The 14,119-nt window shown below is 33.4% G+C and overlaps 1 protein-coding gene across 3 annotated transcripts in view; it reads right to left on the bottom strand.

Moving 5' to 3' along the window:
- Positions 1–14,119, bottom strand: part of WDR37 (WD repeat domain 37) — a 106,062-nt gene that overhangs the window by 71,392 nt on the left and 20,551 nt on the right. For all 3 annotated transcript variants that reach the window (XM_031939613.1, XM_031939612.1, XM_031939611.1), the window contains one exon: positions 6,174–6,350. In XM_031939613.1, the coding sequence (XP_031795473.1) occupies positions 6,174–6,311 (138 nt within the window). In that variant the 5' untranslated portion in view covers positions 6,312–6,350. The remainder of the gene's footprint in view (positions 1–6,173; positions 6,351–14,119) is intronic.

Below are 14,119 nucleotides of genomic sequence, written 5' to 3'. Positions count from 1 at the left end.
CTTTACATAGTTGCCAAAGTGATTTCCAAAAGTGTGATCTGATCATTTTACTCCTCAATAAATTCTAGTAGCTCCTTCCTAATACTTTTAGGTTCAATAAATAGAAGTTCATCTATTTGGCTTTTAAAGCCCTTCCCAACCTGGCTCTAATAACCTTTTCCAACACTGGAGGATGGTGATTAGTGCCTAGAACAAAGTAGGCCCTTGATGAATGTTTCAATCATTCTTCCAAATTGTTCATGCTTAAAGTGGAAAAGAAACTGCAAAAATAAAAAAGAAGGAATGCTGCACTATGATTCTAGTTTTTTTTTTCCAAATCAGATACAGCAGCATTGCTTATTAATCATTAAAATCACTAGAAATTTTATAAATCTTTTTAAATAAGGAAATTAGAAGAGATTATAATGTGTCAACAAAAAAATAAAAAATAAAAACCACTCTGCTGCCAGGTAACTATAGAAACTTGTGGCCATCCAAACACAGATTTGCAATTTAATTACTAGTTAATTACCACCATTTTTAATAAAGAGAAATATACTTAATGACTTTTTTTTTTAAATAGACATTTGAATGAAAGTATGAGAAGACATACTAGCTGGGATCTTAATTTTATCCCTCGCTGCTCTCATTTTCTCCTCGTGCTTGGCAGAACAACATCTTTTAAATATGCTGCTTCCTGAAATTAAAACACTATTCCTGTCATGTGTATCCAGATACTTCCTACTCTCATTACCTTTTTTAAATTGACAAATACTCATGAATCTTTTACCCTTGACCTTCTTCTATTTGTAAAGAGCCAGGAGGTAAGAATCTATTCCAGGTCTTGAATTTTACAGTAACTTGGCTCACCAACCTCCCTTTTCTATTTCAATAGCAGAAACATACTTGTTAATATAATGATAAGAAACCTGGAATCTGAAGCAAAAAGCAAACTCTACTATACAATGGATCAAAGGCATATCTTTGAACTTAGGACAGGAAAAACAGCCCATAATGAAAACTAAAGACATTTGGGAGAAAGGTACTAAAGACACTGGTATGATAATTTTACTCTAAAGTACATCTCTAAGTAACAAGATCTGGGCTTAATCATTTACATCTCAGTAGACTGTGCTTGTTAGAAAAAGCTATAGGAACATCAAAGAGTGTATTCTGTATCGAGTCTATAAGCACTGGAAGTAAATATATTTGTCTCTCTGATCAATAAAACTTGAAGAGTTCACATCGAACTTCTCTCCACCTGGCCCCTACATAACACACCTTTTTTTTTTCACTACTGGAGCTGGATTTCAACAATTATTGCAATCTACTCCTCCATTTCTGTGTTGACTATTAAAAATATGAATTTATTCAACAAAAATTCATTATGTATCTATCATGTGTTGGCTTTGGTTGGAAAGATCTTAGAAAAGTCTCACCTCTAACACATGCTGGCTATGACCTTGTCACATCTCAGTGCCCCGGGCAATTCAATAAAAATACAGGTTGCCAAGAAAGACTAAAAGTTGGAGAGTGAGTACTGAAATGGTAGTTTCTTCACTAGGAGTTTCCTTTCCTGGTCTAATCCACAGGGTACCAAGAATTATTTCTGGAATCAATCTAGGCCTTAGACAATATGAATTATAAGAATCTATTACAAATAGTTTAATATTAATTCAACCTAGCTGCTGGTCACATTTTTGCTTTGTACCACACTAAACATTAAGTGTCTACCATGTCCAATGTGACTAAACCTCACCACTCACCACCCTGGTACCATTTATATTATACTCCAAGACCCAGGAAATGTAACTCTATGTCTTGTTCCCCTCGTACCAAATCCCAGACTTGGTAACATTGTCCTCTGACACAATCCCGCCCCCCCCCAAAAAAAAAAACATAAACTGAATCACTACCTGTTTCACACCTCTGATACCATCTGTCCTCTTATATTTTCATTTATTATCTACTGCCACATTCCCTGCACCTATTCCATTCCAAAATCCATGCTGAAAACTTTCTAGAAAATAAAGCATATTGCAGTGAGTCTATCTGATCACAGGATCCCAACAAGCTCTGGTCTGATTTATTCTACCACTGTATCCCAGTACCAATACAATACCAGGTGTAATACAGGAAACAACCAGTTACAAAGAGAACATCTCCAGAGGAGATGTGAAATAGTACAAGGGTCAGCAAACCATGGCTAGTTCACCAGAAGCCAAGAATGAAAAGTTTTATCATATTTTAAAACATAAAAATAATGTAAATAAGCATAAACAAAGTTTGATTATATTTGAAAATGTAAAGACTCTTCTTAGCTCAAAAGCTGTACAAAAACAGGCAGCAACCCAATGTGGCTGAGGGACTATAGTTTGCTGATCCCTAATAAGGTATAAGAGGTAAAACATGTATGTTAGTACCTGGTGAACTCCTTGAAAACAGGGATAATCTTTTGCCTTTCCCTAGTGCTCAGTATTGTGCCTGGCATATAAAAGGTATTTAATAATAAATGTTTACTGATTAAATACAGAGTAAGAGATATGACAGGCATAGTCAAAAGAATGTTTAAATTGTTTCAGTGCAATCCAGAATAGCTGGCCTCTATAGTTCAAAACATTTCTATTAAGAATTTTATATAGATAGATAGACAGATATAAATATAGATATACAGAGAGAGAGAGAAAGAGAGAGAGAGAGAGAGAGAGAGAGAGAGAGAGAATATTAAGTTTACTATTTAGAATTTTTCTAACTGCAAGGTTCAATCTTCAGTGGTATTTGAATTAGTAAGGATAAAATAATTAAATGCACTGACATCCATTAAACCTTTCAATTTATCTTCAAAAAAAAATTAGTCTGTCCTTCTGCTGCAGTGCTTTAAAAAAAACAATGTGACTTGACATTGAGTTCATAAAATTTTGACAGATATTCTTTAATTCTTCATCATGAAACCACAGTTTTATTATAGTGGATATTAAGCATACATTTGATAGAGTTCATTTTTCTAAATCTAGCTTTCATTATAGTTCACAGTTCTCATTTGAGTTTAAATCAGCTGAGTTCTCAGGCTACTGAAGCATGTTTAGCTCCAACTCTTGAATAGGTTTCTTAACCTTCTGTGATGCATGGAATTGTACAAGGTTATGTTGCAGCATTCCATCTCCATTTGGGAATCCCTTATTCTGGAATAATTCTACTTCTCATTGTAGACCAATATATTTATCCAAAATTATCATTCTCTAAAAAAAGACAAGATTTCTAAGCCAACTGAAAGTTAAAAAAATGAAAATAATAATAAAATTTGGAGACAGGCATTTTATAGATCATATAGGCCACAATTTTAATATAGCCCTGAACAAGAAATTAAATTTGATAACTGTGTCACCTTTTCCCAATATTTAGTAGTTCTATCTTTGTACATATTTTACTGCCTATAAGAAGAGATTTTTTTTCTTCACAAAAATGGTTAGTGGCTGTTTTTAACTGGTTTTTGGTTATTCTTCTAACTTCAAGAAACCTAAGTAAGCAATATAGGAGAATCAATAATAATCCCACTAGAGGTCAATGAAAGTCTCTGCTTATATTCTGAGAACTGTTTAGATTACTCTGCAGCAATACTTAATCAGTTCTTGGAGTTCTTTTTGTTAATTGCATTTTCTTTTGTGCTTTGACAGGACTGCCTACTTGAAACCCCTAACTTCATATCAACAGTCTCTCTGTTATCTCTAAAATTCAATGGAGTACACTCTTTAAGAGCTATAAGTTCTGCATGTTTCCTTGAAGTAATATTCTTAAAAACCAAAGAATTAAAAGCACAACAAAGACCAATCAAACAGGTGCCTATGAAATTGGAACTTTGCCTAAAGAACTATAAAACTGTGCATACCCTTTGTTCCAGCAATATCACTATTAGGTCTGTATTTCAAAAGAGATCATAAAAAGGGGGAAAGGACACACATGAACAAAAATAGCTGATCTTTTTGTGGTGGCAAAGAATTAGAATTTGAAGGGATGACCATCAAATGGGGAATCGTTTAACCAACTGTGGTATATGCATGTAATGGAAAGAAATGATGAGCAGGAAGATCTCAGAAAAACCTGGTCTTACATGAACTGATGATATTGAGTGAAATGAGCAGAATCAAGAGAAGACAGTAACAAAAGCATCTGACAATGATCAACTATGACAGACTTAGCTCTTCTCAGTAATGCAATGATCTAAGACAATTCCAAGGGACTCATAAATTGTTGCCCTATTTATTCCATCTTAGAAATGTCTTGAATTCTCAATTCTCTGTTATTACTTTACTTCAGAATCTCAGTATCCTTCACCTATAAAATTACAAAAGGCAACAGTCTTTTGCTCATAAAATCTGTTCTCTAAATTAACAATAGATGAATTAATACTTGTAAAATACCACCTTGGTTGCCTAGGAATTCAAAGAGGGAAAAAAAAAACTGTAAGAAAGGTATTAATAATACTAACAGACTCAAATTTCTATACAGAAAATGTAGAGCATTTTGGTAATTGGTATACATGGCTCATAACTATAGATATTATCTAATTTCATCCTTTTATAACAACCATGGGAGATAAATGCTTAGTCCCACTTCACAACTAAGGAAACAAGGCAAACAGAGGTTAAGTGACTTGACCAGGGTCACAGACTCAAACATGAGTAAGTGCTAGAGGTAAAATATGAATTCAGATCTTCCTGACTCTAGGCCCAGTGTTCCCAGTTGTACCAACTGGGGAGAAGACTATCACTAACATATATAGTATATGAAAGCCCAGGAGAAGAAATCATGTTAGAGAGGGTCTGAGGACCTACTTGTACTATTTAAAAATATTTTTAATCAGGCTCCCTAACCTCAGTCTTGTCTCCACTTCAATTTCAAATAAATTAAAAGGTGGAACCCAGTAAAAATACTATTGTTAATGATCAAAAATTATTTATAAGGCAATTTGTAATGCAAAATAAAATTTGGGGAACAAGGGCACTATAACTTTTGATCTTATTATTCAATTATTATTCAATGTGGCTTCTAACTCATGCTTCCTAGCATTTGTAGTTTAAATTCCCTCAAATTTAAACTATCACATACCTCAAATGCTCAGAAATTATCAATAGCTTTTTGTAAACTATCAAATGAAACCTAAATTTAGCCTGATATTCCAGATACTTCAAAGTCTAACTTTAAAATACCTTTTATCTTTATCTTATACTACTTTTCACATAGTCTACACTCCAATAAAAGTGGCCTATTTATTAATGAATTCCCCTCATTCTTGTATATGTTGTTCAGCTACAACCATTCCCTCTACCTTCCAAAAAAAGCCTTCCCAGTCAGGGCCCTTCACATTTCAACCTGTTGAGAAATTCTACCTTTCAAATCCTAGTTCACATGTCAGATGTTTCAAGAAAACTTCCTTAACTTTCCTCAAAAAACATAAAATAATGAAAAATATCCCCTTCAGATCACTCATAGAATTCCTTACCATTTTATATGACTAACCCGTTTTATTATAGGTATTTCAGTACGATTGTCCTATGTCTCCTTTTAACCTGTAAGTAGGTACTAAATTAACATCTGTTGAAATGATTATATGGAGAGAATTAAATAATGAATACAATGAATTCTGCCATAGCTCCTGAACAGAATAAAAATTAAATTGAGTAACTGCTATCAAAAGTAACATAATGTGCTGAAAAGAGAGGAGGTCTCAAACTCATAGCCTGAACTCAAGCCCTGCCTCTAAAACATAACAAAGTATGACTATGAATAAGTCATTTAACTTCTCTGGGCCTCAGACACCATACATTGCAGAGAAGTCACTGATCTGCACTGTTAAAAGAATTTCTCAAGAAGAATTCCACACATTAATAAAAGAAAGAATTCCACACACAAATAATAATAATAATAAAAAAAAAAAACCCAAGTCTTTCCTTTCAAAAATCCAATCAAGTATCAAAGATACATTTATAGGCACATATAGATACAAAACTATATGTAATACACATAAACATATACACACATAAATATACATACACAAATTAAGATAATTCTTAGCTATTCCAGAATACATTAATCATATCTTAGGATATCTAGCTACATCTCATATGTTTTTGTAAAATGATAAATAACTATGATCATAACTAAAAAAAGGAAAACAGCGGTCAATGTGAACTTACTTGCCCTTCCAACATTTCTCTTGGAAGTCCCGTCCTTTCTTGTTCTGAACTGTTGGTTCTTCTTATAGAAAGGCTATGTGACTTGCGTTTCTGCTTTGCCTGGCGAGCAGTTGCACAACTTCCGCTTTCTGTGGGCATTACTTCTAGAAAATAATGTCCTGTTTCTCCTGCAATGTGCTAAACAGAAAAAAAGGTGGGGAAGAATGAAAATTGTTTGTTTTTTTTGTTTTTGCTTTTCTTCTTAGACAACAAATCACTAACAAAAAAAATTTAATTAAGCCAGGTAATTTTTTAAAAGTATTTTCATTGGATATAATACAGATATAGTCAGTATATAATATATATATATAGATCAATAGTTTTAAAAATCAGGACAAGCTTTAAGCTTACAACTGTATTTTATTTATTTATTTTGTGAGGAGGGGGTGAGGCAGATGGGGTGAAGTGACTTGCCCAGAGTCACACAGCTAGGAAATGTTAAGTATCTGAAACTGAAAACTCAGGTCCTTCTGCCTTCAGGGCCAGTGTTCTATCCACATTGTCATCTAGCTGTCCCAAGCTTCTAACTATGGCCAAACTCTACGAAGTATCTCTGCCAAAAAAAAAAAAAAAAATTCCAAAAGAGGTCAAAAGAGTTATGGAAACAACTGAAAAATGAAAAATGACTAGACAAGCTGAGTGGCACAAATGACATTAACACTTAATTCCTATGATTCCAAATTCATCAAACTTTCTACTGTTACATACTTTTTTAACTTCTTATTTTATCAATTTAGGGTTAACTCCAAGTATGAAAAACCCTCCTATGATAAAGGCCAATAATTCAGTTATAAACAGAGGTTTCTTGAACACGTGTACATTGATAGTATGTATTAGGAAGAAAGATTAAACCCAGGGCTTCCTGATTCTAAAACCTGTCCCATCTGCCATAACAAACTGCTTTCCACAGTCAAATATCCCAATTAGAGGTTAGAAGAACTTCCTAAATTCCCAGATGATCCACTAAAACAAAGTAGCATAATCAAGGACCCAAGATCTTCAAGGAAAAACTGGGTAGAGTTATTGTCATTCAATTATTTTTCAGTTGTGTCCAACTCCTGGTGATCTGACTTGGAGTTTTTTTGCCAGCATACCTCTGAATCACAGCAACAATATTCACTAAAGGACATTGTTTTAATAGTTTTCTGAATCCATTAAACTCTGCTGTGCACATGACAATTTTTTTCCCTGTTTCTATTTTTTACTATTTGCTATTTAAATTTTAAATAATTTTTTTTTTAAAGTTTAACAGTAAAGGAGAGAGACAGGATTGTAGGTAACTGGATGTAGCTATGCAAAAAATGCAAGGGAAGCCTTTTTTCATTTTTTTTAAGGGCTGAGACCAATTATGTTTGTGGACCAAGAAGAAAAAGCAAATAGAGAGAGAAGAAGAAGAGAAAATCCAAGAGATAAGCTCCAAATAAGGTAGAAGAAAGAGTCAGGTAGAAAAGTTAGCCTTAGGAAAAAAGTGGGGATATCTTTTCTATTGTGACTAGGAAGAAAAGAGAAAATGTGTGACTATGCTGATGCCACCTATGAATTAAATCTAGTCCCTGAGGATCCACACTTTCAACCTGAACTCTACTTTACCACCAACTTCAGCTCCCTGTTGTTATCAATCAACATAGCATTTATCAAGTGCCTATTATGTGCTGGGCAAAGTGAGAATCAAAACAAGAATAAACTTTGTCATCTAGAAAGTTATCACCTAATTGAAGGAAAGATGCACATAAGCAGGTGTATATAAAAGAGAGAGGTGATGATCTGGGGAAGAAGGCTCATGAGTGGCCGAATTTAGAAGGCAGTGATTGAGGTGTGTCCTGAAGAGAAACAGAGTTCTTAGGAAGGGAATGTATTCCAGATATGACACACCAATGCAAAAGCATTGAGGTAGGAAACTGAATGCTCTACATGAGCAATAGTGGGGGGGGGGGGGGGAAGGGAGAGCCAGTTATTCTGCCTGAACCACAATCAAGTACATGCTTGTCAATGTTAACAATCAAGTCTCTGGGGAGGAAATGTATGCTGTAACACACTTTTAAAGTTTAATCTGTACTATTAACATTTTCTTCATAGTTATCTGAAAGTTTATAAAATCAACAAAACAATAATGCCCCATTTTGTTTAAAAAAAAAAAAAATTAAGGTCTACAAGAGAAGATTCATCCCTTCTCACCACCTCCAATCTTCTTAACTCCCACTATCTACACAACACTGAGGGGAGATCCATGCATATACCACTACAGTTCTCTACCTACTAAATACAAACTTGTAAAGGCTGGCAAAACAGAAGAATATTTTAAAAATTAGTTACAAGAATATGTAACATAATCCACTATTATCTCAAATGGGCCAGAACAATTTCAGTGATTACCTCAATATATTCACAATGGAGTCAGCTTTCTATATAAAATTCTTACTTGTAATTTCATAAGACTACATTGGAGTTCCAACTCTCCTCTCTAGGAAGACATCCGAAAAGTTATTAAATATCTAGAAGTTTCTAAATTTTCTCAGGATCTTATCAGAAAGTGTAGTTTTACTAACATCTTTAAAAAACACTTCTGTAACAAATGGTAGCAACAAAACAATCTTTGCTTACATCAAATGACAGTTTATGACAATATACTGAGATTTCAAATATGTAGGGAACTCTATAATACAATGTATCTTACTCTTATTTTTTTTTATATTTGAATTTTTTCCCTCCATAATTAGTTTTCACTGAAATTAATTATAAGAATAAAACAATCACTAATTACAGGAGCAGCTAGATAGTATAGTGGATAGAGCACTGACCTCAAAGTCAGAAGGACCTGAATTCAAATCCCAACTCAGATACTCAACACTTAATACGTATATGACCTTGGGCAAGTCATTTAACCCCAATTGCCTGGCAAATAAATGATTTTTTTTAAATCATTAATTACAGAAATGCTGCAAGTAGGAATTATTTTGAAATTATTAATTACTTTTAATTACTTTATCTATAAAAATGAGCAACTTCACATAGGGCAGGGGGAGGAAGAAATCAGTACAAACAATTACACAGTATATAATAAAATGACAAGTCAAGATTTATATAGCACTTTAAAGTGTGCAGAGCACCTGTTACACATATATCATTTCATTTCATCTAGTTATAAGCAAGTAGATCACACACAAAAGAATTGTAGTTTGACTAGATTTTTTTTCCAACAGAGTTTACAATGAAGTAAAAGTCTACACTAAATCAAATACGATGTGGTTTAACTAAATACTAAAAAACAAAAATCATAACTGAAACCCCAACTCCTAGTTTGACTATAAAATTTCCAACCCTGAATCATTTCATGCTCTGCTGTTTATTACCTGTCAAATTTTATATTTAAAAAGTCAAATCTAGTTTCTTTGGAAGGTTCATTTTTATGTAAGTATGCCAAGTTTCTGTTACTGCTTTCTAAAACACACTAAAACCCAGTAAGCTTATTCTTTTAATATAAAAAAGTAGGTATTTTTACAACCATATATTTAAATTAGCTTTAGAGTTTATTAAAACATATAAACTATGTAACTGACTTTAATTACAAAATAAACTTGCAATATATTTTCTAAGAATGGCTTCACCCCAGGTCTTTGAGAAAGAATGTTTCCACACAAAATTATGTAGATTGCCATTATCTAATAGTTACAATTTATTGGCAATTTGTCTGAAATTATACCTTTAAAATGCTGCAAGTGAAATATTTCAAATACCAGGAAGTAAAATATCACTTTTACTTGCTTCATTCTATCAAATTACAAGATGACTCAAATTAGAAATCCCCCCTCTCTATATACATACTTATACATGTGTATACAATATATGTATATATACATATACATACATATGTATACACACACACAAAACACACAGTACACAAGTTTTAAAAGTTTATGCAAAATTAAAGACAAAAGCACAAGAAGTTTTTAGACCTGCTTCTTTGTTTTCCTGGGTAGAAACCAGTGATGTTATCAGTGTGGGGAATTCCAGGTTTAGAAAACTTTCTTCACAGATGAAGACCATACATTCAACTTTAAGTTAAGTACATTTAAAAAGTTGTCTAGGAAGCAGAGAGGTTAATTGCCTCACTAGGTTTATAATCCCTGACACAGGAACAAAAAATAAATAAAAAAAAAAACTAGTCATTTTAATAACTAAGCTTAGTCCCAAAAAGGAATTGGGGAAAATACATTTATTTACCTCCCTCTTAGTAGCGGTGAAAAACTATGCATCTGAAATACTGCACATAAGGCATGACTGGTGAATTGGTTAGTTGTGCTGAACTGCTCCTTCACTCCCACCCCATCCCATTTAAACAAAAAAATTTTGCTTACAATGGAGTAACTTTCTGAGCAAGAGGAAAGGCATCATATATTGAAAAATTAAAATGATATAAAATAAAATTAAGATATTTTAAAACAATGGTTAAGGAAAAAACATTTTTTAATATTCTAAATAGATAGTTTTGCAGCAATTAATGTATTCATAGCCACAGATACTAAATAACACAGATAGCTTTATGCTTCTGAATAGTCTCTCTTGTAGATTCTCAAGTCACCTATATCTCTCTTAGTTTTCCTTAATATTTATTCCTCAGCTGACCATTCCTCAACTGCCAGTTCATCTACATCAGGCCTACAAATTGGATATTTCTCTCAATGGTTTGCCATTAGCCTTCTTCTATCTCCACAATGATCTCTAATTTTATCAACTCTTATGGATGTAATTATTATTTCCTTACAAAGAATCCTAGATCTGTATGTCTAAACCTGAGTAGCAGTCTCACATTTTTGACATCCCAAAACTGTAACTCAATACCTCCAAAATAGAACTCACTAACTTACCTCCCAAAAATCTATCCTCTTCCAAACTTCCTTCTTACCATCAAAGATACATCCAGTCTCACAACCTTAATCATCCTCAATTAATCTTATACTCATTCCACATATCCACTATCTTGCAGTTTCCTCTATCTTTCCAGTTCCTTTACAGTTTGTTCCCACTGTTCCCACATATTCTATGACCCAGCAACACTTCCCACATGATATTCAATCTCCCTACTCCATACCTTTGCACTGACTGTCTATTATGCCAGGTTTCCTTTAAGACAAGGCTCAAATATAAGCTTCTACTAGAGATCTATTTCTTCCCTGCCCACTCACAGTTAGTGCTTTCCTTCTGAGATTACTTTCCATCTAGTCAGTATTTATCATGTTTACCCAAAATTATGTTTCCATTAGAATTTGAGTTCCATGAGGGTTATGACATTTTTTGCCTTTTTATTTATATCCCCAGTGACTAGCATATAATAAATACTTAAATGCTCATTGAATGACAAACTTCTCACTGAAATTACACAAAAGAAATTATCTTATTAAGAGAAGCAGTATTGTAGAATAGAAAATTAATATGACCAGAAGGTCTAGTCTGAGTTTAAATAAATATGGATTTGCAAACCATATAATCTTAGATGAACTATTTTAAAAACTTAATCTGTAAAATTAGAATAACATCAGAGCTACCTCTTCACAAGGTTATTAATAAGGTTATTGCTAGAATCAGTGGAATTAATTTGTGTAAAACATATAAACTATAAAGCACTATAAAAAGCTTTATAATCCTAATAACAGTAATAATCCTTACTTAAGATAAATTATACCAAATAAATTCTGATTAGATGTCATTCTCACACAAAATCTGACATTTAAATTTTAAAATGGCATTTTTCTATGACATTTGCCAAACAGATATCAAAATTATTTTTCTAAATGTGTGAGGGTGGGAGAGTAATGAAGGAAAACTTATATCTAATCTTCTTAATGAGTGTAAGTGTTGGATTTCTGATTAATCTATTTACATAAAAACAGACGGGGAAAGTGTTTGCTGATGGGCTGAGACTACTTCAAAGGCCTTTATACAGTCATTTATCATGATAAACAGGAAAGTCTAACAAAACAAGACTAGGAACCCATGAGACAAGATGAATCAGAAATTTTCCCTAGCTCTAAGTCTTATAGGGAAAGCAATTACACCTGGATCTAAAGGACAAGAGAGAACCCAAAAATGAAAATTTTATGAATTCAATATGGAAAACATGAATTCAAAATGTGCTCATTCAGCATCCTTCTCCCAGTCTCTGCAAGGTTCACATGCTAACCTAAGGCTTGACCTTGAGATCCATACAGGCATTCACTTGCAGCTTTAAAGACTTTGACAGAACGGGCAGGTTTGCAGAACCAGCTGCAAACACTAAGTGTGACCAGTCATATAAAGAAAAAAGAAATCAGAAGTTGGAGGCCTTCCTTCTGTCTGGGGGCAGACCCCAAGGAATCATCACACAGCAAAGCACACAGCATCACACACAGCAAAACATTCAATCTACATTCCTTCAAACATTGCAAAAATTAGAAGACTCAGACCAGAGAGAAGGAAAGAATGACAGACAAAGAAAGAAGTAGGGCAAAGGCTAATGTGATTAGTTGCATTAGGCATGGCAGAAAGGGGACTGAAATGCGCTAGCAGCATCTATCCTCTCAGAAGCTTCTAGGATAAGAACTGAGGATGGTAAAAAGTAAATTACTCAATATGAGAGGAGGTTGAGGTTTTTAAAAATCTATCAAAGGAAAAGTGTAAGAAATATAAATGGAAAAAGCTAAAACAAAGATATCAAAAAGAGAATAGAACTGAAACAAGAGTACACTGATGTGAAAGATTATCTTGAAGAAAAGCAAAAGGCTCTAATGTTAAAAGAGTACATGATTTCTAAACAAGCAAAAGCCACAAAAGTTGAAGAGATGATACAAAGAGACAACATAGGGATTACAGTTGTCCCAGAACAACATAAATTGAAAATCTGAAGAAGGAAGGAAGGAAAAGAGGAAGAAAGGGAAGCAAGGAGGGAGGGAAGGAGGGAGAGAGGAAGGGAAAAGAAGGGAGAGGAAGGAAGGGAGGGAGGGAGGGAGAGAGAGAAGAAGGGAGGAAGGGGGAGAGAAAGGGAGGGAGAAAGGAAGGAAAGGAGGGAGGAAAAGGAAGGAGGGAGAGGAGGGAGGAAAAAACCTTAAACTTCAAATGAATAAAAATTTAGAAACATAATAAAAGGGCAAGGCAAAGAAATCAATCTTAGAAAAAAGATACATATACAAAAACCACTAGCAAAAGAAGTTTGAGAGAAGATTTTGCCTAATTAGAAGGCAATAAATCTAACAATCCAAGTAGGAAAAGATGGATATTTACAAAAATAAAATTATCTCATATTAATGGAAGAGGAAATAAAATTAGCTAAATAATCGCTTTAAAAAAGAAATTGAACAATGAATAAATTCCCTATGAAAGAAATTCCTGGGACCAAATGTAGTCACAAATGAATTCTACCAAATATTTAAAGAACAATTAATTTTTAAAACTATATAAACTATTTGGAAAAGTAAGCAAAGAATGAATTCTTCAAAATTTCTTTTATAATACAAATATGGAGCTGATACCTAAATCAGGGAGAGCAAAAACAGAAGAAAATACAGATTAATTTCCCTAATGAACTGGTGCAAAAATTTTAAATATACAGCAATATAACACAAAGATTATACGCTATGACCAGATAAAACTTATACTAGAAATGAAGTGCGCTGATTCTTTATTTGAAAAATCATCAGAATAATTGTCCTACCCAAAAATGACTACTCAGAGATTTCTTGAAGTAAAAAGCAGAAAGCCCTTCCCCCTTAATTGAAGGTTATTCTTGCCAAAAACAGCAGATTCCCTGGTCCCGGTAGGAACCATACATCAGACCTTCAAGTTCAGATTATCAGGCTAACAGCTTTCAACTAGTAGTCTAAACACTGATAACTTGAACAGTGATAAATGTCATCATTTTAGGTTAAGTACATATA

Source organism: Sarcophilus harrisii, chromosome 5 (genome assembly GCF_902635505.1).
Source record: "Sarcophilus harrisii chromosome 5, mSarHar1.11, whole genome shotgun sequence".
Classification (NCBI taxonomy): domain Eukaryota; kingdom Metazoa; phylum Chordata; class Mammalia; order Dasyuromorphia; family Dasyuridae; genus Sarcophilus; species Sarcophilus harrisii.
The sequence above is the reverse complement of the archived record's forward strand: the minus strand, read 5'-3'. Positions and strand labels throughout refer to the sequence as shown.